This window comes from Drosophila yakuba, chromosome 3L (assembly GCF_016746365.2).
Source record: "Drosophila yakuba strain Tai18E2 chromosome 3L, Prin_Dyak_Tai18E2_2.1, whole genome shotgun sequence".
NCBI lineage: Eukaryota > Metazoa > Arthropoda > Insecta > Diptera > Drosophilidae > Drosophila > Drosophila yakuba.
Genome location: NC_052529.2, coordinates 11323822 through 11349702, shown reverse-complemented (window position 1 = coordinate 11349702; position 25881 = coordinate 11323822). Strand labels below are relative to the sequence as shown.

The following is a 25881-nucleotide window of genomic DNA, read 5'->3' as shown; positions in this document are numbered from 1 at the left end:
AACTCCCACATATTTGCAGATAGATAAAGATGGTGGGCCACAGCTGGGGCAATAAATCAGTGGAAAATTGTTGCTGAAGAGGAAAACTTGCTACGGCCGAACAGAAGGTGGGAAAACTGTTGAATTATTTCCCAGGACACCGGCACACGCACACTCACACACACACGCACGCACACGCACACGCGGATGGTGAGGAAAATTTTTTACATTTCACACTGTAAGCCAAAGCCGACAACAATAAACTGCCAAATTCGCATAAAATATTTGTTAGGAATTAAAACAGAAGCATATCGAATGGCCGAGTCCCGAGTTCCCGAGTCCCCGAATCCTTGTATTCGGAATCCTCGGACTCATGTGCACGGGGATCAGCCGAAGAGGAAACCTCAAGGAACCCATAAATTCTGCTGAGAAAATCTTGCCAAGAAAAACAAAAATAGAAAATGTGTCAATGCAAACAACGGCAAGCCCTGTTCGCCTTGTTGTTGTTGTTGTTGTTGTTGCTACCCATTTCTGGCTCTATGGATCGGATCGCCGTGGACCAAGTGAATCTGGGCCATAAAAGTGCAAAATGTTTTCCACTCGGCTGGAAACTGATTCTACCTCAGCTACTCCCACTCCCCTGCACTCGGCGAAACCTCCGCGCGTTCCCATCGCATGCGATGCACTCGTTAGGCGGACTGAAACGGAACTACACTGGGAAAATACTTGCCTACACTTTACAAATTATGTTTATTGTTAGAAATTAACAGCTTTGAAGCAAAGAAAATCATATAATTGGTAAAAATGTCGCGTTTAGTTGGAGAGTAACGTTTAAATACATAAGTACTTACTTATTTATAATGCTTAAATTAATTTAAATGTTTCTATATCAAAAGTTCTACTTATAAATATTATATTATAATATTTAATAATATTAATTAAGATTTAAAATTAATATTGTAAGGCCTACAGTGAAGTAAATTTATTTTTATAAATTAAAATATAATGGATTTGCTGAAGTTGATTTGTGATAAATAGATTGATGTGATAAAAGAAATGTATCTTTCTTAATCATTTGATACATGTAGATCTATTATGATATCTATATATTAAATTTTTTATCTATTATGATATCTATCTATTATAATATCTATCTATTATGATATCTATCTATTATACTATCTATCTATTTTGATATCTACATATTATGATATCTATCTATAATGATATCTTTATATAATTATATCTATCTATTATGACATCTATCTATTATGAAATCTATCTATAATGATATCTATATATTATGATATCTATCTATTGATAATGTATATCATTATTTTACATTTATTACATAGTTATAGTTTTGGTACATGTTCTTCAATTCCAAACCTCTCCCGATTTCTCGCAGTGTCGGTCCAGAGCATAAACCCGGCACCGGCTGACACTTGGACATGGGAAGCGGTCCGGGGGCGTCCGAAATCGATTTCTGCGCTACCTGCCTGCCGCGTCTGCCAGGTTGCGATGTGGATGTGGATGTGGATGTGAGTATGGATGTGGATGTGGTTATGGTTCTGAGCCCGGCATTGGCATTAGTCTTTCGGTCGCAGGGCCAGGGTGTTACCTGTTGTTACCAAGCTAATGGCCAGCAGACCGCGCGACCAACATAAATCCATAAAAACATGAAAAAGGAAAACGAGCGAGAGAAAATAATTAAATTGCAATTATGTGCAAACAATTCCAAATCCGGACGATTCGGAAAAAGTTAATTATACGACAATAAAGCGCAGAAGAACGGCAATGGATATGGCTAAGTGAGTTGCGCGGGGGTAACCTGCAACTGGCAACTGGCCAGTGGGTAACTGGTCAACTGGACAACTGGTTACCTGCCCACACCGAGTACCATCACCCATCGCATCCGCAGGCTGATTGGCTCCGTCCGACTCAGCGACTCAGCGACTCACCTTAGCTGACTTGAGCTGACATTAATGGGTATTTGAATGCGGCTTCTGGGCGCTTTAATCGGCTGACTGACTGAGTGGCCTGGACTGGACTGTGCTGGACTGAACTGGACAGAGTGGACGGACTGAGTCTTATGTCTCCAGTGACACCACGTCGTCGTTCGCATTACAATATCGTTAGTGTGACTGCGAGCCTTGACTGCGGATGATCGCAATTTGCTGATTTCGCGACTGCAGCCAACTCATCAGCAGGCGGCGGCACTCAATCCTCACTCATATCCAAGTAACCAACTGGTCATCTGTTCCACTGGTCGGTCCACTGGTCCTCCGATCTCGTGTCTCTGCGCTAATGAAGACCGACGGACGGATTAGTTATGGCCTTATGATAAATTGGTCTGATCCAATTGTCTGCTCGTTGGGCAGTCATCGAATTAGTGACAACATCGCATCGCAGCCACAACTTTCGCCACACAGATCTCAATCAGTGGTGCGCAGCGATTAAATGAAATTTAATGACCCCTGTGATTGCCACATTGGTTTCTTCTTATACCGAACTAGAGTGATTCTTGAGTGAGTTGGTCTATTTGGGTTGGTAGAGGATTTCGTCGGGTGGCACAGGTACTGATTGATCGGCTGTTTGATTAGGTCATCCGGTTTTCTTACTTTTTTAAAAGTAATTTATATACAGGCCATTTTGGTAACGGGGGAAGTCAGGTAAGAGGTTCATAGGTTGGGTATTTTAACAAAAATAAAGGTCATTTGTGTGGGTTATGGTAAGTTGAATATCACAGATATGTAAGATATAATCGGAATACTTCTTTATCAATATTTATAACTAAGTTTACAACAGTTAAGACAATTCTATTTCATTATATTCATAAAGTGCAGATTTATTAAGTCATAAATATAATTTCAAACTTAGAAATATATTTTCTATAATTAAATACAAATATTTTAATTTAATATAATAATAAGCAATGTGGAACATTATCTCGCCAAATGCCGAAGGTGGCCAGTAAAAACTCCTTTGAGGACGTGTCATTACAACACCCAACTGAAAAAAGGCACTCCCTCCAACCTTGGCCACATTATCCGGCCAAACTTATTAACCCCTGGGCCGCAAAACTTTAATTAGATAGCCCTGCCCGGTGGAAAGTCGGTGGATAGTCGGTGGAAACTCGGTGGATAGTCGGTGGAAAGCGTCGGAATGCGAGTAAATCAGGTTGATGAGTGACTGACTGACAGTCCGGGTCTCCCGGTTCACGGAGTTCGGACAAGTTTAATTAGATCTGCATATGCAATGAGGACTCCAGTCCTCCAGTTCTCCAGTTCTCCAGTTCTCGAGTCCTCGAGGGTTCGTTCCGGTAAACAGGTTAACGAACCAGCCGCGAATGGAGAACTGAGAACGTAAAAGTGGCCAACAGTTTGCGTTTGGCGGCGAAAGGATGCGCTGCCTGGGAATCCTGATTGTGGCTTCCATATCCCTGGCGATGGCCACCTTAATGCCCATGCCCAAGCATCCGCCACTTAATGGATACGAGATGCACCTGAAAGTGTTGCTGCAGAAAATCCTGTGGGCTGCCAATGTGAAGCGATGCTTTGGCGTCATCACCGATGATCTGCATTATCCCATTTACGATAGGGTATTCTTCGAGTCGGTGGGTCGCCAAGTGATACCCTTCTTTGTGATGCGCGCCAATGCCAGTGAGGATCTGCAGCGTCCTACCAAACAAGTGGAGCTTTACAAAGCCATCAAATCTAGTGATTGTGAACTGAATGTAATCACCATCCTGAATGGCTGGCAGGTGCAGCGATTTCTTAACTATATATACGACAGCAGAGCTTTGAATATGCAGAAAAAGTTTGTATTATTACACGATTCGCGGTTTTTTGAGAGCGAAATGATTCACCTGTGGAGCGTTTTCATCGGCGCCATTTTCCTCAAAAGGCAGTTGGACAACAAGTGCGTCTAATACTCATTACCCCCCTTAAATATTGTTATTAAATTGGGTTATTATTTTTGGTAGGTATACTATTTCCACCATAGCTTTTCCGGGCATTTTGAGCGGCGTTTTGGTGACGAAGAACATTGCTGATTGGGAATTGGGCAAAGGTGTGAATGGCAGGATTTTATTTGCGGACAAAACGAGCAACTTGTTCGGTGAGTTGCAGTTGCTACTTAAAGAAAAGATTGTTAATATGAAATAGTAAATTATAATTTGTTAAACTATTATTTAATTCTTCAGGAACCTCGCTGCCCGTGGCCATTTCCGAGCACGTGCCCATGGTTCTATGGGCGAATGCGACCAAGAGCTTCCAAGGAGTTGAGGTTGAGATTATGAACTCACTGGGCAAGGCCCTGAATTTCAAGCCCGTCTACTACAAACCCAATCAAACTGAGACTACAAACTGGGAGCTGGATGCTGCTGCCTATGGAGCTGGTAATCCAGAACAGAATGGCACACACATCGATTCGATGCTGGTGGATGAGGTGGTAAGTGGGGATTGGGGGATAAGAAAGGAGGAACTTGGAATATGATTATGGTGTGTCATTAGCCAAACTGTTGACTTATTAATGCTTTAATCTGCACAGGCTGACCACAGTGCCCGCTTTGCCATTGGGGATTTGCATCAGTTTCAGGTGTATCTGAAATTGGTGGAGCTCAGTGCGCCGCACAATTTCGAGTGCCTGACCTTTCTCACACCCGAATCCTCCACGGACAACTCCTGGCAGACCTTCATCCTGCCCTTCAGCGCCGGCATGTGGGCGGGTGTACTGCTCTCCCTGTTTGTGGTGGGCACGGTTTTCTATGCCATCAGTTTCCTGAACGCCCTTATCAATGGCAATGTGTCCGCCGAGTTCTTTCGCTGCCTGCGTCGCAATCGCACTGTGCCCATGGATCCACAGATCTATCGTCGCATTAGTTTCCGCATCGCCATCAGTCGCTATCGTCCATCTAAAGGGGATAGGATGCCACGTGATCTCTTCGATGGCTATGCCAACTGCATCCTGCTCACCTACAGCATGCTCCTGTATGTGGCTCTTCCGCGAATGCCTCGCAATTGGCCACTGAGAGTACTCACTGGTTGGTACTGGATCTACTGCATCCTGCTGGTGGCCACATACAGAGCCAGCTTCACTGCCATTTTGGCCAACCCCGCTGCCAGGTGAGCTGCAAATCTGAAAGGCATATAATGCTTATATGTAAATATATTTCTGTATCTTAGGGTTACTATAGACACACTGGAGGATCTGCTGCGATCTCATATCCCGCCATCAGCTGGGGCGAATGAGAACAGGCAGTTCTTTCTGGATGCCAATGATGAGATTGCTAGGAAAGTGGGCAAAAAGATGGAAGTCATCGGATACAGCGATGATTTGGTAAGAACTACGTTACTATATCAGTAAAATATTACAATTTCCACTGACTCATTTGAGTAAGAAGACTTAATTTCGATTTGAACCATACAGAATTAGGGTAAATCGCATAAACTTGCCTGATTTACAAGCGCTCTTGTTATCAACCTTTTGTAGCAATGAACTTTATACCAGCAGATAGAAAAACAAAAACCAGTTTCAACTGCTTGCCAAACGCCAAATATCTTATCTATGTGATAAGCGTATTTGGCAACATTTTTCATTTAACGGTATTAATTCATCAAGTTGGCAAAATAATCTACTTAGTGTGATATGGAAAGTATATTCCGTCGACTTAATGGCTTATTGCTGGGATAACTTTGTTTTCCATTTGATGGGCAGCTGAAAAGAAGGTCATGGCTTTTTTGGCCTAATTGTATAGATGCTAAGCTGTTTGTACTTTATTTTTGTTAATAATAATATTCATTTTTGTAGACCTCTCGCATTGCCAAAGGTCAGTGTGCGTACTATGACAACGAGTTCTATCTGCGATATCTTCGAGTGACGGACGAATCCGGATCAGCACTGCACATCATGAAGGAGTGTGTGCTCCATATGCCCGTGGTGCTGGCCATGGAGAAGAACTCGGCGCTGAAGCCACGCGTAGATGGCTCCATTCAGCATCTGGCGGAGGGTGGTCAGTATCATTCCTATATCCTATATCCTGTATGAATTCCCTGCCATTTGATGAACAGGTCTGATATCCAAGTGGCTGAAGGATGCCACACAACACCTGCCGGCGGAGGCTTTGGCCCAGCAGGAGGCCCTCATGAATATCCAGAAATTCTGGAGCTCTTTTGTGGCCCTGTTCATTGGTTACGTAATCGCGATACTAACGCTGCTCGCCGAAAGATGGCATTTCAGGCACATTGTCATGAAACATCCCATGTATGATGTGTACAACCCCGTCTTGTATTATAATTTCAAGAGAATATATCCACAGCATTGAAGTCAAAGTTTTACAGAATTTCAAGAGAATATATCCACAGCATTGAAGTCAAAGTTTTACAGAATGCCAAGGTTATTTTCTAGATATATGGATATTTTTTTTGCACATTACTTGAGAAACATTCCATACCACAACAGGCCTAAGTAAATAATCTCAAGTACTGCAAGTTGTCAATCGAGCAGATACATTCCACAAAGTAATGATATATATGCACACACATATGCCCAATGTTTATAATTGGTGGGCAAATGACAAATGTATCGCGGTACTCGAGCACTGAATGGCAATCGAGAAGCTGAAAAGTCTTCATTGACGTAACGCATCACTGAGAAAAAAGGGTGGGGGGTTCTTGGGGGGCAAATGCGATCGATGAATATAGTGCCATTTATCACGAGGAGCCAAGTGGCCTCAAGTACCAGTGGCAATGTGGTGGTGAATAAATTCAAGAGCCCGGATTGCTTCAATCACTTTTCGTAAATACTCGTACTGATTTGCATTGTTTATGAGTTAATGCACATTAGGCATTATTTGTTTATGGCCATATCACAAATCCAACGAAAGTTGAAATGATAAAAGCCCATAAATAAAGCCATTTTTAAGTGCCACACTAAACCGAAAACCCCAAAAACCGAAAAAAAAGATCCACACAACAATTCTATATAAAAACCGAAAATCCTCTCGATTTTTCGGAGCTCACGGGCACTTCAAGAATTTTTGAATGGAAAAGGAAATTAAAATCGAACATTTTCATGCGATGAGATAGCCAGCCAGCCAGAAAACAGACGTGCTAAGTAATGCACCATCCAAAGGTTAATAACAATCATAATAATTAATAGGCCTTTGTTTTTGTTTGGCCATCTCTTTAGAAGTTTTCCATATATCTTTGCCTTTTTTTTGTTTGAGGTGTGGCAACGGAAAATTGTTCGTGTTGAGGAACTGGCATATTTATTAAAGGAATTAACGAATTACTAATAATATTTTAAAACTTTCAAAGGTGCTGCAGAAATCTTTTTAAAGTTTAAACCAAAAATGTAATTATAAACTCAACAAAAAATGTGATTTTTGCTTTTCAGTTTATCCTAATTGAAGTGCCAAACTATTTAATTACAATACCATTTAATTTCTTGTTTTCCCTTTTTCTGACAATTTGCAAAATTATGACCACCAATATATGCGTGCATAAAAACTTAAAAATCCATTTATTTATTACCCAAAACTGCATAAATATTTAATAGCATTTGTTTACAGATTGTGAAGAGTGCTTTTTCCACCGTGAAATTGTTTCGTTTTGTTTTTCTTTGTGAAAAATATTTATGGCAGTTGTGTTTGTTTTGTTTCGGCTCAAAATTGTTGTGTACATTCCTATTTCATATAATTTCATTAGTTTTGCTTCATTTTATTGTGCTTTTTGTTGGCTCTCGTCGTGACTTCCCCTCTTCACATGTATTTTTTTATATTCAGTGACCAGCAGGGATTAAAATTCAGCTGCATAACGCACTGAAAAAAAATGGTTTACAAAATTTAAAAATATATTACGTAAGTAGGCTTTTAAAAATAATTCAAATGGAGTCCGCTTTTTCTCCCATTTGACATCTTAATTGGTCCGCTGTTCATTTAATTATATTCATTTACAGTCTGTCACCGATATGAAGAACTAGATTTTACCAAGCTCAACGTGGCAATAATTGATACTCACAAATTTTCAAACAATCGAAAAACCACTAGAACTTCAAATTTCAATGAACCCACCCTACGTTTTTACATTTTTTCAACGATGTTCAAATGTATCGACGATCTAGACAATGTATGGAATAAATGGTTTGTTATTTCAAGAAAAATATTTTGTATTTTATCTAAAACAAAAAAGTATATATCATCATTTTTTCGAGTACCTTTCAAGTTGATTCGACTTGAGAGTCACCAGTTTGTTGAATTTAATTGCGTTTTTTGATTGCGTTTTCAGTGTTATACGAAACCTAATTGACGTTTCCTTTTATCCCCAAACAAACAACTTTTGGCTGTAGAAACACCCACACTTCATTCTGACATTCCCGCATTCCCGCTTATAACAACATTGTTTTGTTTTGTTTTCGTTTTGTAATTAAAATTATTATTCAAATATTGCATATCTAAGAGTTCCACTTTCGTACTTTGTTTACTTTCATCGAAAATATCCATGTATCCATCGCATTCGTTACACTTGGGCCTTGATTTCAATTATGTCCACGGATAATATTAAATATTCCAGTTAGCTGATCTAATTTGCATAGAACGAATCTAAAAACAATAATCACAAAATTGGATATTTAAAACTGAAAGAGAGAGAAAACAGTATTGCGTTTTCCTAAACACAAAATAAGTATATTTATATGCACATATGAAGTCTACGATTTTCATTATAATTTTGGCATTCTGATAATCTCATTCAAATTTATTAGAGGACATTGAACCCAAGAATATTTTTAATCCAAACAACAATTTTGTTTCTTCAAATTTGTTTATTTTTATCATCGTTTATTTTTGTTTATCTAAAATTATTGGAGAAATAAAATAACAAGAAATAGGACACAATACAAAAAACAATTCATTCATTTCGTTTGAAACCCTAAAATATACATTTTTAAAAACGTTTTAGACGGTTAATTCTTACTTTTCTTGCGTTACAATTTTGATATTTTAAAATACATATTTTTATTTTAAATTATCATTTTTAAAACCGGTCAACTGCTTCTGAATATTTCATTGGACATTCTCAGGCTGTTTAGAAAAAAAGTCTTTGTTTATAGTATGTTGTCTATTGCTTAAGCTGACTTGGGCATTTGTAGTTATTGTTTAAAAAAGCAGCTGCAAGAATACAATTGTTTTAAAATTAACTAAAATCCACTTAATATCCAGCGAGCAGTTTGTTTGTTTGCAATCATGGACAATGCACGATTTTTGACCATATTCTGTTTGTTTTGAAAGAATAACTAATTTAACAATTCAGTTTGTTTAAAAGCGAATACCACATATGCTCCTTTTACATAGTACTAAACTAGACGTACTCCGCTAGTGTATTGTATGCATATATAAAACTAGACAGTATCGTAATTTGTTATGTAAGCTACCTTCCATCGTGTGTTCGCATATATGTATGTATATAAAAACCTACAGACATGAGTTCATCAGTAACTACAAATTCTTACCAAAAACCAAACTATTTCCCAGTAATCGTGTTTTTGGGGCAAAGAAAGGGCCGATCTCGAACGCATTAAATTTTAGCTCAGATTACAAAACAATTCAATTCCTCTTGGTCAGTTTTACCGCGTGTTTTGGGCAAGCAATTCTTAAAGTTACATTGTTTCGTTTAGCACTTGATTGCAGTCATTTCGGCTCGGCTTTAAATCCACTTCAAGCTCTTCAATCTTCACAAAGCCTAGGACACATCTGAGTATTTTTCCATATATATTAAAGTTATTTGCACCAAAGTCGACAATGTTAGAATATCTATTTAAAGCATATTCTATTTTTACTTTATGTTTGTACAATTACTTTTAACTTGTTATTTGTATCGAATTTAACTCATAAAATAAAGATTTCAGCAAGAAAATATATTTTAAATATCTGAAGTGTTTAACTTTTTCACTAAGCGAGTTCAGTTTATTGCATTATTCGATGATCTTCGGTTTTCAAAATACAAAATTCCATTTAAAGAGGTGGAACAAGCCAAGGGAAAATCATGTCAGCTAAGGTTACGCGTATTTCGCTTTATCAATCGCTAAGAAATACAATATGTTATACATATATATAGAGTTATGTATATATCGAATCATTTATCACTGTTGCTGGTTTGTGTTTTGTTTAGTTCTATTAGTTGTCTAGTTGTCTACTGTGCGCCCTGAGCTGCAGCCTCGCCGGAATCCGCTTCGAAAACATCGTCGGACTCCTGGCCAACGTAGTCAATATCCTCATCGCCGTGCTCCTCATCGTTTTCATTGTAGTCATCGGGATATTCGCCATACTCGGAGGATTCACCAAGCGTCCAGGCGTCGTTTTCCACGGAGTTTCGCGGACTGTAGCTGTTGCCGCCGCTCGTGATGGTCATATTGTTGGCTGGGCGCAGCACACTGTATATAGAGAATTTACGTTAATATTTCATTCAAATTGGACGGGTAAGGATTATTTTAATAAATGCACAATTCGGAATGCAATCAATTCGAATGGTATGTGAGGTGTTCTTTCTCGATCTCAGGTGAGTTTTGTACTAGCGAGTTCTAAGAAAGCGTTAAATAGTTGTCTATGTGTTAGCTTGTTCTACTGACTGACTTTTGTGTGGTTAGCGGGTTTCGGGATTGGGTTTGTTAGGTTCTTTTGGTTAGGGAGTTAGGGAGTGGCATGTTGAATGCGATGTCGGTTAGGCAATAAACGGGACAAACATTTGTACACTTGAGAACTAACTAATAATGTTTGGTTATATGGTTGGTTAAGTAGTTTGGGTTGCAGCAATTTACACAGTAATGAAGATTTGTCTCGAAGTTGCCAGAGCAAATAGAGGATTTTACAATTTTGAAAGATTTGGAAATTGCAAATGGAAGTTCAATAACCAATTGTTTTTCAGTGATATTATGAAAAATCGCAATTGATGATAACGAGTAATCTAACGTTAGAACTTGCACACAAATAAAGTATAGTATATTAAAAAGCATATTAATTGGAACAGGAACTTCAAACGTTCAGTAGACTAATGAAAAATTGAAATTATCATGAATCTTATCTTTTATAACACTTAAAGTAAGTAAGTTTATTAGCTTTCTTTCAGTTTAATCTTTAGCCATACGATATTTTCATAGAACACTTCAATCAATGGCTTATCACCTAATTTACAATTTCTCTGATGCGCTACTAATGCAAAATTTAGTAAAGAATACACCCAAAATGATTGTGTCTCGTACTTTTGTTGAATAAAATACAGAAACATAATCACCAAGAGGATACCTTTAAATTAAGTATGAAGTTAGAATTGATGCGGTTAGTTTTCAATCTTCGAGAGCATTTTATTGGTCGAATTTGTTGCTCAGCCAAATAAAATCAAATGAAGCCGCACAAGACAAAGTAACTAACGAACTGACGAACAAACAAATTGGTCGAGACAATTGCACAACGGCGAACAACAACGAAATGATTGAGTTGTATGCATAAATATTTAACAATAATACTACGACTTTTTTTTTTTTATAAAGATTGCTCTATTACATTTGGCAAATAGATAGCCGCACATTTGGCTTCGGGTTGGCTGTCGTTACTAAACATTTCATTCTAGTTGTCGTTGCTTTGGAAAATCGTATTTTTGTGGATACTACGCGAGTTAGATCCGTTCTCAAAATGATCGTTGTTCGATTCGATTCGATTCGGCGATTGTATCTGACACTAGATATGGATTCTAGTGATACAATCGGCTGCTGCCGCTGCTGCTTGCACCATGTTAGATCGTGTGGCATGTTTTTGTAGTGGAAAGTATTTGGTTTTCTTTTTGGGTTTCGTGGAAAGATAGTCAACTGAATGTTTAGGTGTATGCTGATGGCTCAAAAATCGGTAACTAGCACACCATCCGTTGGTCATAACTGTCCACGGCGGTAGTGGGAGCGTGATGGTCTACCGATTTCAATTGGATTGTTTTAACGGATTGTTTTTCGTAGTGTAGATAGTGGTAGTGGTGGTGTTGAGTTGTGTGTGTTGGGGTGTACAGAAATTAAAAGAGAAGAAATCAATTAGCAAAATCATAAGTACAGAATGCTGGATCATTTACGACATAGTTCCTATTTTCATTCGATTCATACTGAGCGGTGTTACGTTACAAATTCAATACTGAACTCGTTACTTGGCCACTACTTATGTAAGTACAAATTAGGGAAAATTATAAGTTTCATCTAGAAGTGAGTCATGAGAGATAGTTGATAGTTATTGCTAAAATATTTGTCTATTTCCAGAACGCACCTTTACTTCAAGCCGCGATATTACCCACAACCTTAAGCTAATAAAAGAACCAAAGTAAAGGATACAAATCAAGTTCAGATAATTGAAAGTATGTTAAAAACAATTAAGAAATAGTATGCCTAAAGCTAAGACCTCTAAGGCTAAATCTTATGTATAAAAACTATTTTGGTTTAAATATATTTAAATGAGCTTACATAAGTTTAGCTACACTAATCTAAAAGAATAGGAACCTATTCAAATAATTAGCTATACATTTACAGGAAACGTAATTATTTCATTATTTAATACCTTCTAAAGGAACTCTTCAATGGAGAATAGTATCGATCTGTCAAGAAATTTAAACGTTTTACTGGTAAAGAATAACTATTCAAGAAATAAACCTGAGTTAATAAATAATTTAACATTTCGGGAATTTAAGTTTAGGGCCTTGCTTTGCTGTTCTTATAGGAAACATATTTGTAACGATGTCTAATTATAACACTAGATCTATTATGTCAGGGTTAAACACAGGGAAAGTCACCTAAAGCGGGCTATTTATCAGAAAGTCTGTGGCAAGTGATGCCCATATAATTTACCTCTCAAAAGGTATTTCATCGACCTCATCGTTGAGCTGTCGCTGAGCTTCGTTCTGGGCTCGTCGCGCTTCCTCCTTCTTGCGGCGATCCTCGGCAGCCGCCTTCATGGGATCGTAGGTGGATCGACGCTTCCACATGGCCATTTCGGCCTCCTTTTGCTTGTTCACTGTTCAAATACAAATGTTTTAAACAAATTATTGTAAATGGGAGAGAATACGGACAAGCAAGCTTACCTGAGGCATCGCGACGAATTGCAGAGGAGTTACGTGATCCTGGATTGCCGCCACCCAGCAAAGTGGTACTGGTGTTCATCGCGGAGGCAGCACTGCGCACACTTCGGTTACTGGCACGCGTTCCCTCGCCGCGACTCAGACCCATGGATGAGGCACTGGGACTACGTTTCATTTGATCAGCTGGCTTCAGAGTGCTCTTGGCATCGTTCTTGCGCAAAAAGTTGTTGGATTGCGCCGACTTGTACTTGGATATGTCCATGTACTTGGGCTGCACACGCTGATCCCTGGCATTGGAGGTGACACCGGCACTGGCGGTTTGGAGCAGCTGCTTCTTAGCGTTGGCCAGCGAGCTGGGCACCTGCTGTGCCAGTCGACTGAGAGACGTTTCCCTGGGCATTGACTGACGGGCGACTCGATTGCCCGATCCTGGAGCTGCCCTGGGCGCACTCTTGATGCCCCGGCGTGGCATTTCGGGTGTATTGGGACAGGCCACCAAGCCAGCACCAGTTTGTGCCATGCTCAGCTTGCCCGCTGGTGCTGAGGTTGGTTTAGCCGGCGCCTGTGTTCCAGCCACTCTTTGTTTGCTTCTCTCGATTCGCATCAGCAGTGCCTTGTTCATGCGCGTGTTACTTAGCGGCACCGCGCCCTGATCTTCGTGACTCTCCGCAGCCTCCTCCTCTTCGTTGCTGGAGTAGTAGGCACCAGTAGTGCCCATTTCATCCTCATCGTTTATATAATACTGCAACTCATTGTCGTAGTCGCTGTAGGCCTGCTCAAAGTTGTTGCTGCTGGCGGATTTCTTTAGCTGCTGCTGCTGGTGAACGGTGCTCAGGGCGTGGGCATGACGGGCAGCGGGCGGTGTGTAGAGGTTCTGGAAATTTGGACGCGCCTGACGCACTGGTGGCTGGCCCTGCTGCTGCTGGAAGCTACTCGATCGACGCAGCGGCGACAAGGGTACAGCTGCTGGCTCAACATGCTCCACATCCTGGCCGGGATCATACTCCAGGGAGTTCTTGCGGCGACGCAATTGCTTGAGCAGATACTCGCCACTGGTGAGCAACTGCAGCTGCGCCTCATTGATGCTGCTGGTCATGAGCGCTCGATGGAGCGGCGATCGTCTATAGCCACCGCCTGCTCCGGCACCCATTCCCGATTCCAGACTATGCTGCGGACTGCTCTGCGCCGGCGACTTAACCGAACTTCGGCGTGAAAGTGACTGCTGTAGACTACTGATGGCCGCAGCCGTTTGCTCCAAGTATGCATCCGTTGGCGGACGCGAGCGACTGGCACTGCGCGCACGTCCCAGCGTGTGCAGCGGCGAGGGTATCTTGCTGGGACTCTTTGGTGGCTTGTAGCCTGGTTCCATGCCCTGTCCACCTCCACCACCGCCATGGCTGCACAGCGCCGGATCGCTGGCGTAGTCACAGTCGCCCAGCAGGCGATACCGCTCCGCCAGACCGCGATTGAGCTTGGCTGCCGCCGCATACTGCCGCTGCTGGTTGTACAAACTGAGGCTGTCGTCGGTCAAGGAATCGCCGCCCGTGTCGGAGCAATTGTAGCTGCGTGTCATCAGTTGCTGAAAGTTAAAGAGACCAATGTCAGTAGAATTACTTTATTAAAATTAAGAAACAGAAGTACGCAATAAATAAATAATAAAAAATTTAACTATATATTTAGCAACCTTTCTAACAATCAGATTTTTCCTCATTAATATGTTTGCAAAGCAACAGTAGTTATTATTTTATCACAAATTAAGCCCATAAAAGTGAGCTACATTTATGTAAACCTTTTGTAATGGGTTTGTGTCCGAGCTACGAGATTCATTACTTCGATTATATTTTACAGCCTATGTCAAGTAAATGTAAAATAATAATGCATGTATGTACATAAACTTTAGCTCAACTTAACTTTGTCCTCAAGTGTTTATCACAGACTTAAGTTCATAAATTGTTGTTTTTTTAATTAATTGGAATGATTATTAATCTCTTAAAATAATAAGCTTTTCATATAATAACGTTAGTTAAAGGGAACATCTCAAAATGTAAGTTACCTATTTGATCACCAAATGACTGTGATGAATCACATTAGCAATCTAATCTACATTTGTTAATATACTTAATAAACAACGCCAGTTAAATAGCACTACGTCATTTTATCTAGCAAATTTGGCTGCTAATCATTTCTAAAATTTCCAATGACTGCGACTAAATCTTAAAGAGATTTATTTACACAAAAACCGTGTTATTGCTTCATATTATTTCTCTCTGAAAATATATTATATTCGTCCACAAATAAATGGAAATTTCTAAAGCATATTTCGAATGTGATCCTCCAATGAATTCAAGGGTGACTCATTCAGCACCAAACTAGCCAGACAAGATTGTGCCAATAAAATGGGATTTTTCCATATACGAATTTATCAAAGAAGGTTGCCTGAAATCCGGTGCCAAACCGGTTGACCAGCTCACCTGTGCCTGCGCTTGCGCCTGCTGCTGTTGCTGCTGCTTGCGGCGAGCGGCGCTCGTGCCACTGACATCCTGCGCCAGGCTCCTTGCACGCGCATTGCGCGCCCACTCCTGGATCCAATCCTGCTTGGTCTGCGCCGTCTGCAGCAGGGCGGCCTCCGAGCTCTGTGTGGGCGTGGTGGGTGTGTCCGGCAACTGGTGCTGCTGATTGGTGCTGGTGGTGAACACATTCAGGCGATACTCGGCCTTCTGGCGATCGGTGGCCGATCCGGACAAGGCCTGCGTGTGCCGCAGCTTAGCCTCGTTGCTCACATACTCAGAGCTGTCGATCTGCGAGGTGGACAGGCTGTGCGAGTGCCGGCTGGGCTTCGGATGGGTATCCAAGGCGCGCTGTTTGGCCAGCACGCCACTGGTGGTCACACTGGTGAAGCAGCCCATGTCCGCTGCCGGCGAGGGGGGAGTCGGAGGCGATAGGGGCACCTGCTGACGCAGCACGCGACTCTTGAGCTGATCCAGATAGGCACCTGCGGAAAATGAAACGGTAATCAGTGTGTGTTGCATTACGGAAATCATAGAACTCTACTAAACATTCTTTTGCACATTCAAACACATTTGAAAAAGTTCTCTGACCTGTGGAGCTCCTCTGTGCTGGCAGTTGCTGTGGCAGTTGCTCTTGCAGCGGCGTTTCGTGATAATAGTTCACCTCCAGGACGTTGCTGCCCCGGCTCGACTTAACTGGCAGTTGCTTGGGCCGCTGCTTGGCAGCCTCCTTCAAATTTCTATCGATATTCATGAGATCCTTCTGCTCCTCCGTATAGTTGTCCCCATCGAGGGTGTACGTGCCCGCCTCGCTGACTGCATCGTTCTCCGCCGACGGCTTGCCATCGGCTAGCGGTGGCTGTGGACACAGCATCTCCACCTGGCGCAGGGCCAGCTGCATGGCGGTGGATCGAGGTGTGAACTGATTGGCCGTGCGGTTGGCCACCATGTTGGAGGTGCCCTTGCTCGCCGCCGCCGTCACCGGTGGCGGCAGTTTCGAACGACTGGCGGGTCTGGACGCAGGTGCTGCCACTGGTTCGTTTGCGTTGGCCGAGCTCCTGGGCGACCAACTGTGCCGCTTGGAGGCGTCTCTCACTCGGGAGGCGCTGCGATCCCGCACCCGCATCTTCACCTGCACCGGAGGCGCCTGTTCGCTACTGGGCGTGGCCGCTGTGAGGGAGGAGACATCGTCCGCCATGCTGCTGCCAGCATCTAAGCTGCTACGCTGCGACTGGCGTCCACTGTTCGTTGTGGCCGTCGTGTTGTCCTTCTCCGTCTCCAGCTTGGACATGGAGGCGCCGCGCTTGTGGCGATTCTGGAAGCGCTCCATCATGTTCTTGTAGCGCGCCGCCTGTGCCGCCGAATCGTTCTCGGAGGCATCGAAATGATCAATGGTGAAGGCCAGCGAAGCCTTCGTGGTTGTGTTCGACTCGCTCGAGTTCTCCTCCTCATCTGGCGCCGATTTATGGTGGGAGTTGCTGCTGCTGTTGCTGTTGCTCTTGCCCGGTGGAGTGCCATGTTGCTGGTTCGCTCTGCTTTGTGCCGCTGCTGCTGCAATGGAATAGTAAACAGACGCAAACAAACAGACACACAATTAAATTAGCATTTATTTACAGTTAATATTATTATTTTTATTATTAGCGTTTAAGCGGTGAAAACGAAACTAAGCTGCTGACGTTAATTAAGCTGAACTCAACTGAAGTGGCAAGCGGACGAGAAAAGAGTTGGATGAGTGCAGCAAAACGGAGAAATTCAGGAGCGGATCGGAGGTAATGTGTAAATCTAGTACACAAGAAGGATATTCATTACAGAAATATTTGTTAAAAACAAAAATGTTTATTGAGCAGTATTCGTAAGGTATAAATATATAAACTACTTTTTAAGACACAAACAATTGCTTTCTAATTCGAGAATCATTTTGTGAATACATATGTAGTTAAAACAGTCTGCTTATCTGAAGATTAACAAATTCTTTATCACAATATTATTGTAGTTTTACAAAAATGATTGGCAAAAACATGTGCCATATATGAGCAAAACCAATTAGTAAACATGGGAACCGCCAAATTTTAGAACCAAATTAATTGCGAACCTCATAACTATTGGATCTGTGATCTGTATATTCCAGCTTCCCGACAAATAAGGAACAAGACAATCAGTCCGCATCCCGGATGACAACATAGTGGTGGTACTTATGTCGCATTCCCTGAAGTTCAGCCATTTCAAGGGCCCCGAAACGCCCACCTGCAGCCGGTGGAAATCCCCCACCGCTTCCGCCAGCGATTTCTATACATTTCCGCGGCCAAAGCACGGGCAAAAAGAAAATCAAACAATTTGCTTTGCAGCTCTGCCACGCGAAGTGGCACAAGCACATAGATACTCGTACAACATCCAGTGGAGAGGTGGGCGACCATCTAGGGGGCCGCCTCTCAGAATCGTGATCTATGGATGGGTAGCTTCCACACGTATGTACTCTATATAAGGCAGTAGTCAGGTGCTGCCCGGCAAGTGAAGGTTAGAGTTCGGTGATTTCGGTCAATTGCAGGTTCTTTTCTTTCCTACTATATGGTATATAGGGTATAGTGGTATGATGGTATGGTGGTATGATGGTATAGTGGTATAGTATGTGGGGTAATGGAGGGTGTTCCACTGGGCAGACCCACAAAACTTTTACGCTCTGCCAAACTTAGCTGGCCGCGGAACTTCCGTTTCGTTTGCCATGAAAATATATTTCAACCACCATATTCCATATCCATATTCAACAGAGATCTCACAGCCTTATTTTGAACAAGTTTTTGGTCACGAAGCCACACATATATTTCTTTGGCAAACCATTAGTATTAGTATGCAGATGGGCAATTAAATGGGGAGTCAAGGTGATAATGTATCATCATTAGCATTGCTTTCAAATTAAATGAAAGATGTTTGGGTAGCAATGCAGCTTCTTCATATGAAAATAACTACTTAGACATTTGTAATTAATGTTTTTCATCTTGTGCATTGCTGCAGAAAATTGCTGTATTTAAATAAACAATAATATATTTGTACTAAGCAGCAGAAAACAGGTTCCGGATTGAAGCTTACTCATTTTTGATGGGCACAAATTAACTTGTTGCCGTAATTGTAGCCCAAAACAAGATTCTCGAATATCAACCTCAGATGCAACTGCTCAATCGGAATCGTAAAGAGAAGTCCCACAAACGATGTGCATAATTTCATTGTTCTCAATTTCCCATGAACTTGGCTTATGATTTCTGGTTTCTAAATATTTTCTATTTCCCAAACATTTTGCAACTAAATATAGCATTTTTTGCGGAACTGCGACATCAAAGGCATCTATTGTCATTAGGTCTTAAAGTAGGGCAAACTATTGTTTATAGTAAATAGAGCATATATACTATAGTACACTTGTATTAAACTAGTAGATATTCAACTAGTAGCAATCTGAAACTAAAATATCTTTACTAATAGTGAAGAAACAAGTAGGAAAGTTCTAGTTTGGCGGGAAACCAGAACGACATTATGCGCTTGTTGGATGACTAAATTTGCAATCTAATTTGGCAGGAAGTATGGCAATCGTCGATAGACAATAGACCGCTATTGGTAACGACTGGCTAACGGTAATTACGCTGCCCACTGTGCATGGCCATAAAAAAAAAATGTCTTCTATCGAGTTATCGTTCAGCAATCCCCCCTCCCCTCTGCTCCACACTGTCTTACTGTCTTTTATAAGCCGCCGCCGCGTTTGCAATGGGCCAACAATTGAAAACTGTTGGCACAACACACAAATGTCGGGTATTATTGCCATTATTATTACGGTTGCCCATTTTGCCCGTGGAATAGACCGTGTGTCGAGTTGCGGTGCTCGTTTAAAAGCCTTTTGTTTGCTCCTATTTGTTGGCAGTAGTCGCTTTTACTTTTCGCAATAAATAAAGCAAAATAATGTTGCAGTCTACATACATTTATATATATATTTTTGTTTAACTTTTGTCGGTCAGCTGGCTTCTGTGTTTGTTGTTTTGGGAAAGTGTAGTATGGGAAATGGTGCGACCGCCTGCTGATCTTTGATCATTTCCTTTTTACCACGCGTAATTCCGCGTGTTAATCATTTTTGGGCTAATTTACTAATTCAGCAAATGTGCAGTCCACACATAATGGAGCGAATGCAAAACGCAAATTGATAACCAAATCTCTCACGCTGCCCATTGGTTTTCAATTAGGTACGCTAATTGCATTTCCAGCTTACGTCATCACCGATTAATTTGTTTATAACATTTTGGTGTTTCACTGTGTGATCTATGGTTACACTTTGATTTTGGCTTTGCCTTTAAATAAATGTTATTAACAATTTATTTATATTTCTCCGCCGCTCGGCGACACCAGTGAAAGCCATCGATGCCATCGGCGATGATGATCATCATTTGTCATCTGCGAATGAGGTCATCGACTGGCGGCCATTTGTTGTGCCTTGTTATCGACGATTATTTCGATTGTAGCGAGCATTTAAATATATATACTTGGGAAGCAGAAAATTGAAAAGAAAATTGAGAAGTGCTTCAATGAGATTTCGCTTCTCCATTCTCGCCAGAAAGTAATCATCAGTATTTTTAAATTCAAAAAGAAATGGAAGTCCAATCGATCATGGCCACAAATATTAAAAATATATGGTGTTCAGTTTGAAAAATACTTTTAGTTTTGTGGGCTGAACTCTAAATTTGCTGAAAAACTAAGGCATTTATATTTTGCAACACCAAAATTGTGATACGAAATTGCTGAAATATTTTAGAGACAGGTCGTGACGGCATATTCAAGAGCCAACAAATTTAATAATACAACTAATTAGGCGTGCCCAAATCACGATCAATTTGGGAACAAGGCCAAAAGCAAGAGATTTGTTCCGAATCTGTTTGATTCTTGGACGCTGGCCAAGAATTAATGCCACACATTTTGATTGGATTGGTATGTGCGAATGAGAAACGCAATTGAAATATAAGAAACTCATATTAACTCTATAAAGTGGCACGTGACTAGGTTTTTAATGTATAACCTTTCAACTAAGATTTAATTTTCCAGTTTAATCCGCAAGCCCTCGGCAAAGAGTAACACTTTCGTATACCCTGTGGCATTTCAATATAATGAATCATTTAAGCAGGTGACATAATACCCTCTGCGCCGAGTTGGTTTACACCTTGGCACTCATTGTCAGCGGCACTTGAAATGGAACCCAAATTCCCAGGCCGGCGGCTCCTCGATTTTCCCTTCATCACCGAGTGCCGTGATTTGTTGTTCATAAAACTCGCATTTCTCAATGTTTATTATCAGTTTTGGTTTCGATTCGCAGCGCTTGCCAAATCTTACACAATTATAGCAGTCGCCGTCATTATCTCACACATTTTCATTCCTAGCACGCAACTCGTTGGCAAAATCCAAACACAACCAAATACTCCAAAAAGTGAAACAGATTTGCGTCCGCGTATCTCAAGTATCTGGAAGTGGCTGTGGATGACTCAGCTCACAGCTGCGGGCGTTGATCGTTTCGATTGGAGGTTACTGCGATCCGATCCAGACTGCTTTTTACTCCATAATTCCAGGCTTGCCTCATTTAGTTGCAAACACAAAGGATTACAGGCAAATCGAGCGATGCAAATGTGAACAGAACTTGCCCCAGAAATCTGCTTTTTATTCGTAAATAAACGATTCGTATTTGTATCTGAACTACGAAAGTTGTTTACCTTTAGCAGATGCCTTGTCTGGAAATTCGCATTGAAAGCAATCATATTAAATACCCCCTTTTGTCTTCTTAAACCAGTGACGATCAAGAGTTTTTATGTTTTTACATTTTGTATTAAAGTTCGTGGTCTGCTGTGTGTTGGAATCAAGCCAAGTTAATATGAAATTAGTTGCAACACTTGAAAGCCATTTAATGCCGAGCAGATAAATCAATCAGTGTTTTGGACTTGTAAACATTCGATAAAAGAAAAATAAACAGGCTCAAAAAAATAACATTTTATATTGCCGCTATTTATAATTGTTTGTAAAATGTTGTGCGTGATATTGTTGCGCAGAACGTAACATGTTAAATTTATGAGCACATGTAGCTAAGTTATGTTGCATGTAATGGGAAAGTAAAGACTTCATTATAAAGTTCTTACTATAGTTAATGAAATTCTTAATTATTATTGTTATCAATAAATCTGTACTAGGATTTCCAAAGTATAAGTCTGCTGCCATCAGAAGTGACATAGAAATGGAACTTTAATTCAGTTTTTTCAGACATTCCGAAAGGAGAAACGTTTGTGCCATAAATTCCGAAAGGAGAAACATACATTCCACTCAATTCCAGATTAACAACTCCAAAGTTTCTGTCATAGGACCATAAATATGAAATACCACGCTGGCTGATGTCACTTGCCGCTTTCGCAGGCTATTGATCCCGTTCCACTTTCTCAGAACCAGAATCGAGAATAGAGAATAGAGAATCCAGAATAGAGAATCGAGAATAGAGAGTCGAGAACTTGCTTTTCAACCTATTACGGCCCACTGTGCCAATCTGAGCCACAACATAAACGAGGTGTGTTTGAGGGTGTGTGTGTTTGTGAGTGTCGGGCATGACTATTGCAATAAATATTTGCGCTTAGTCGTGGCCAGAGACTCGCACAAAATAACTTCATTAAAAATTCAAATTAACAAAGAAAGAAGCAAAGACAAGCCGCAACCTGGAACAACAAAAGCGAGTCCAACAAAAACCACCATGTCTAAATTAGTCATCAATTGTCGCCGGGTTTTGCGGTTGCCTTTCAGCTCTTACCAAAATGATACCAATACACTGCAATTTCTATAGCCCCAGCATGGTCATAACCGAAGTTATAAGGATGCCAAGTCTTTAAAGGTTAAAGCTAGTGCCTGAATAGCTTTCGTGGGTTGGAGGTCAAAACACATGTTTCTAAGCCATTATGTAGTTTGTACATACTCTTCAGGCTTTTATTAATTTTAATCTTTTTCAAACGAGTATTTTCTTGAAGGTAGAAGGTAATTAAAAAGCACAGCCGTATGATCTGCAGAAAATATCCTAATCATCGTAGTTGAAAAATGCTGAGTTCCCAACCGCAGATGAACCCACCACGTCATTCTCAATATTAACTAAAAATGAATTAAAATGTACAACATGATATATGGCTTTCAAGGTGGAAAAACCAAGGCTGCATAACATTTTGAATCCATTTCTGGACTTTGAACGTGTGAAGTCTATATAGGAGGTAAGACTGTACATAGCTTACCTTTCTCGGCCGGCGATGGTGGCGGCTTGCCAAGGCAGAACTTGCCACAGGAGTCATCGATGGCCGCGCCGAGGCCCACGAAGCCGGGATTCATTGGATGCCGGAGTTGGACATGTCGGGGCGAGGTCGTGCCATCATCCGGACTGTCGATGATTTCGGCGATTTTCTTGATATTTTCCGGTGTGGTGTCGGCCTTTTCGCGTCCGTCGCTGCTGTTACCATCATCATCGCCGTATTGTTGGCAGCGGCGGCCAATGGACAAATTGTCGCGGCTCTTGACTTTGGATGCATCAGCTGATGGCGCCACGCCCCCCACAGCTGATTGGTGGGCGGCGACAGCTGTCGTTGCCGCCTCTGCTGCACCATCCGATGTTGCTGCTGCCGATGTGGCTGTTGTTGTTGCTGCTGCTGCTGCTGTCGTTGTGGTGTCATTTGCGTATGATGTCATTTTAAGCCTTGGCTCGGTATAAATTTTGCAACAAATCGGAATTTATTGTTGGCTTTGGAGGTACGTTACACCTATTTTCGCCGCTTTTCCTTCTTTGCCTACTTAGCTAATTAATTAGCGGGTCATTTCCACGTTTTCCGGCCTTCGTTGCGTGTTGTCTACTACCCGTTTTCTTTTTTTCCTACGCTTTCCACATCCTGCTGCGTTCTAAAGTCGTTCTGTGCGTAAAGTGAATTCCAGTGGTTGTTTTTTACCTAACGAATGAAGGCGTTGAAAGGACACTCAGATGCAGTCAAAATAATAATGTAACTCTAATAATATATAAATCTAACTTCGTTATTAATAAAACAAAGTACATTAATTAAATTTTTAAAGTTTGGTAAACTTGTTAGTTTATTGATTTGTCACCTATTCTATTGAACGTCTCTATTGATTTTCAATTTTTTTGGAGTATTTCTTTTTGAAGCCTAGACAACTTTAACTGAATGCAACTATTACTTTGACCGCAAGTGTAACTTTAAGAACCGAAACTCTTTCATTATTTTCGTTTTAAGGATGCGTGATCACGCCCAAGTGAAGACGGAAACACGGAGACACGTTGAATAGGTAAATGGCCAAGAGGTTTTCAATTGTGCGACGTGAGTTTTCCGATTGGACACTTGGATAACTTGTCGGGCATTTCCAAACGGATATAAATAGCCGAAAAAGCAGAAAGGCAGATTCCGATTCTTGGCTGCCTTTTCAAGGTTGCTTTTGTTGTGCTCGAGAATCTAATCGGATATTTTATTTTTACATTGAACACTTTTGGAGGAACCGAACACGCACAAACACACACACATACATACATATGTACGCACACAAAGGCGCAGACACTTGCGGCCAACACATACACACTTTCAAGGGCAGGGTCCAATTGGACTTTTCACTTGCATTTCCCTTTCGTTTCGTCACTTATTCAACGGCTTTATTTTCCGCTGTTCTTGTGGCATGTGATAATGAACTTTTCTTTATCTTTGTCTCGATTTTCCGATTCGCGACACGCGCTCGCTTTTTCAACCCAACGCTTACTCACGGCAATTCAGTCAAGAATGAGCGTCGCAGGTGTGCGTGTTTTGTTAGCCTGGCCAAAAGTGACGTTGCGAGCGAGAGAAAGAGAGTGAGAGAGCGGTCAGCAGTGTTGGTTCAACTTCCAGCGAATTAATAGCTAAGCTTTAATTACGAGAGGGAACATGCTTAGTACCTTTTTTAACTGAGCTCCCGTTAAAGTGTGAATTAGTATGGCCTTAACCGTTAAATCCTTTGTAAATTAAACAAGAAAACGTTTAGCTGATGTATTATTTGTTAATCCTAACAATTATCAGGTTTGGCTAGAAAATAGCTTGGTTTGCAGCACTGCAACAAAGCGTTTGCCTCCAAGGAGAGTAAGCAAACAGCTGGGAGTTGCCAGAGCAATTCAGGGTTGTCGCGTTAGCTTTATTAACTTAACTTTTCCTTCAAGCAACAAATAAATTGAATGCTTACTTAAAAATAAATACAGATGGCTTTCTGAGACAAACACAAAGCACGATTATGTGTTTAATAGAGATATTTTTGGGATATTAATGAAGCAAAGACAATGACAGGAAAAGGTGGCAGCCCTCTCTCGCTCGCTCTCTCTCTCTTTGTCTTTCTGCTCTCCGCATTGATTGTTTTGGCCTGGCCAGAAGCTAATTAACCCGTTGAATAACACAGACCAGAACACAATACACAATCGCATAATTCGGCGAACGTAGCGCTTTCTGCAGATTCACGCTTCACTGGCCACAAATATCCGCAGGCAGTGCACTCGACAGGTGGCCTTCAAAGTGGCGACGCTAACGCTATTTTTAATTCGAACACTTGCGATCACTCTCGCTTTTCTCGCGAACAGGTGTATTAGCACAAATTCCACATTAAATTCACATATATGCGACTATAATTCGCATAAAAATTAAGTACAATTTAAGGACAATTGTCAAGTGGTCGAAACAATAACAATTGCCGCCCAAATGATAACAAGAGAGAGCGAGAATGCGCGCGCTCTCTCTGTTCTTTTTCTTTCTCTCTCTTCCTTTTTTGTATTGGCATTTACTCCACCGATTTTTTTTTTGTTCTCTTTCTCAGAATTTGTGCACTTGTTTCGCTTTCGCATTTCTCATAATATTTTTCACATTTCACTTATACAATGGGATTATTCGCTGCTCTATGAGCAGCTTTTTGCATTAACACAAGAATTTGGTTTTGTAGCGGATTATTTACTTGCTGGACGAAGCAAAAAAAAGCGCCCTGGAATTGCAAACTTTTTCGTTTGTTGTGCCAATCAGACTGAGTGTGACCGCGTCCTAGAAACAGAAGAAAAACCATCGGTGTTAAGCTAGGGCTGTCAGTTTTTAACGGTATTTCGATTTTTAAAATTATATTTAAAAAAAAATTTACTTTGTAAAGAATAATAAACAAAGATGCTGTTTATGTAATTTTTATTATTGGATACTAAACAATTGAACAATTTAATAAATCAAAACAATCAATACAATTCTTGACGATATAAT

General features: G+C 41.0%; 2 protein-coding genes across 7 annotated transcripts; one reads left to right on the top strand and one right to left on the bottom strand.

The window, feature by feature from the left end:
- Positions 1–2570: 2570 nt before the first annotated feature.
- On the top strand, positions 2571–9670 carry LOC6533691. Its single transcript, XM_002094360.3, has 7 exons — positions 2571–3900; positions 3965–4098; positions 4184–4431; positions 4531–5105; positions 5166–5319; positions 5791–5992; positions 6051–9670. The coding sequence occupies exons 1-7, from the start codon at positions 3383–3385 to the stop codon at positions 6302–6304; spliced, it is 2085 nt and encodes a 694-aa protein (XP_002094396.1). The 5' UTR covers positions 2571–3382; the 3' UTR covers positions 6305–9670.
- A 245-nt stretch (positions 9671–9915) lies between these two features.
- LOC6533689 (serine-rich adhesin for platelets) lies at positions 9916–25670 on the bottom strand. Of its 6 annotated transcripts, none has more exons than XM_039373570.2 (8): positions 25592–25670; positions 22867–23568; positions 16181–17140; positions 15554–16074; positions 13086–14661; positions 12853–13018; positions 12278–12314; positions 10082–10410 (listed from the first exon to the last, which is right to left on the bottom strand). In XM_039373570.2, exons 2-8 carry the CDS (start codon positions 23312–23314, stop codon positions 10315–10317), a joined length of 3804 nt encoding a protein of 1267 aa, XP_039229504.1. In that variant the 5' UTR covers positions 23315–23568; positions 25592–25670; the 3' UTR covers positions 10082–10314. The 6 variants fall into 6 exon arrangements, with proteins under 6 accessions (XP_015050217.1, XP_015050218.1, XP_039229504.1 ...); XM_039373572.1 differs by lacking the exon at positions 12278–12314 and adding an exon at positions 12566–12602 and having other exon boundaries at positions 10274–10410; XM_015194731.3 differs by lacking the exon at positions 12278–12314 and having other exon boundaries at positions 9916–10410.
- Between the last annotated feature and the right edge of the window lie 211 nt (positions 25671–25881).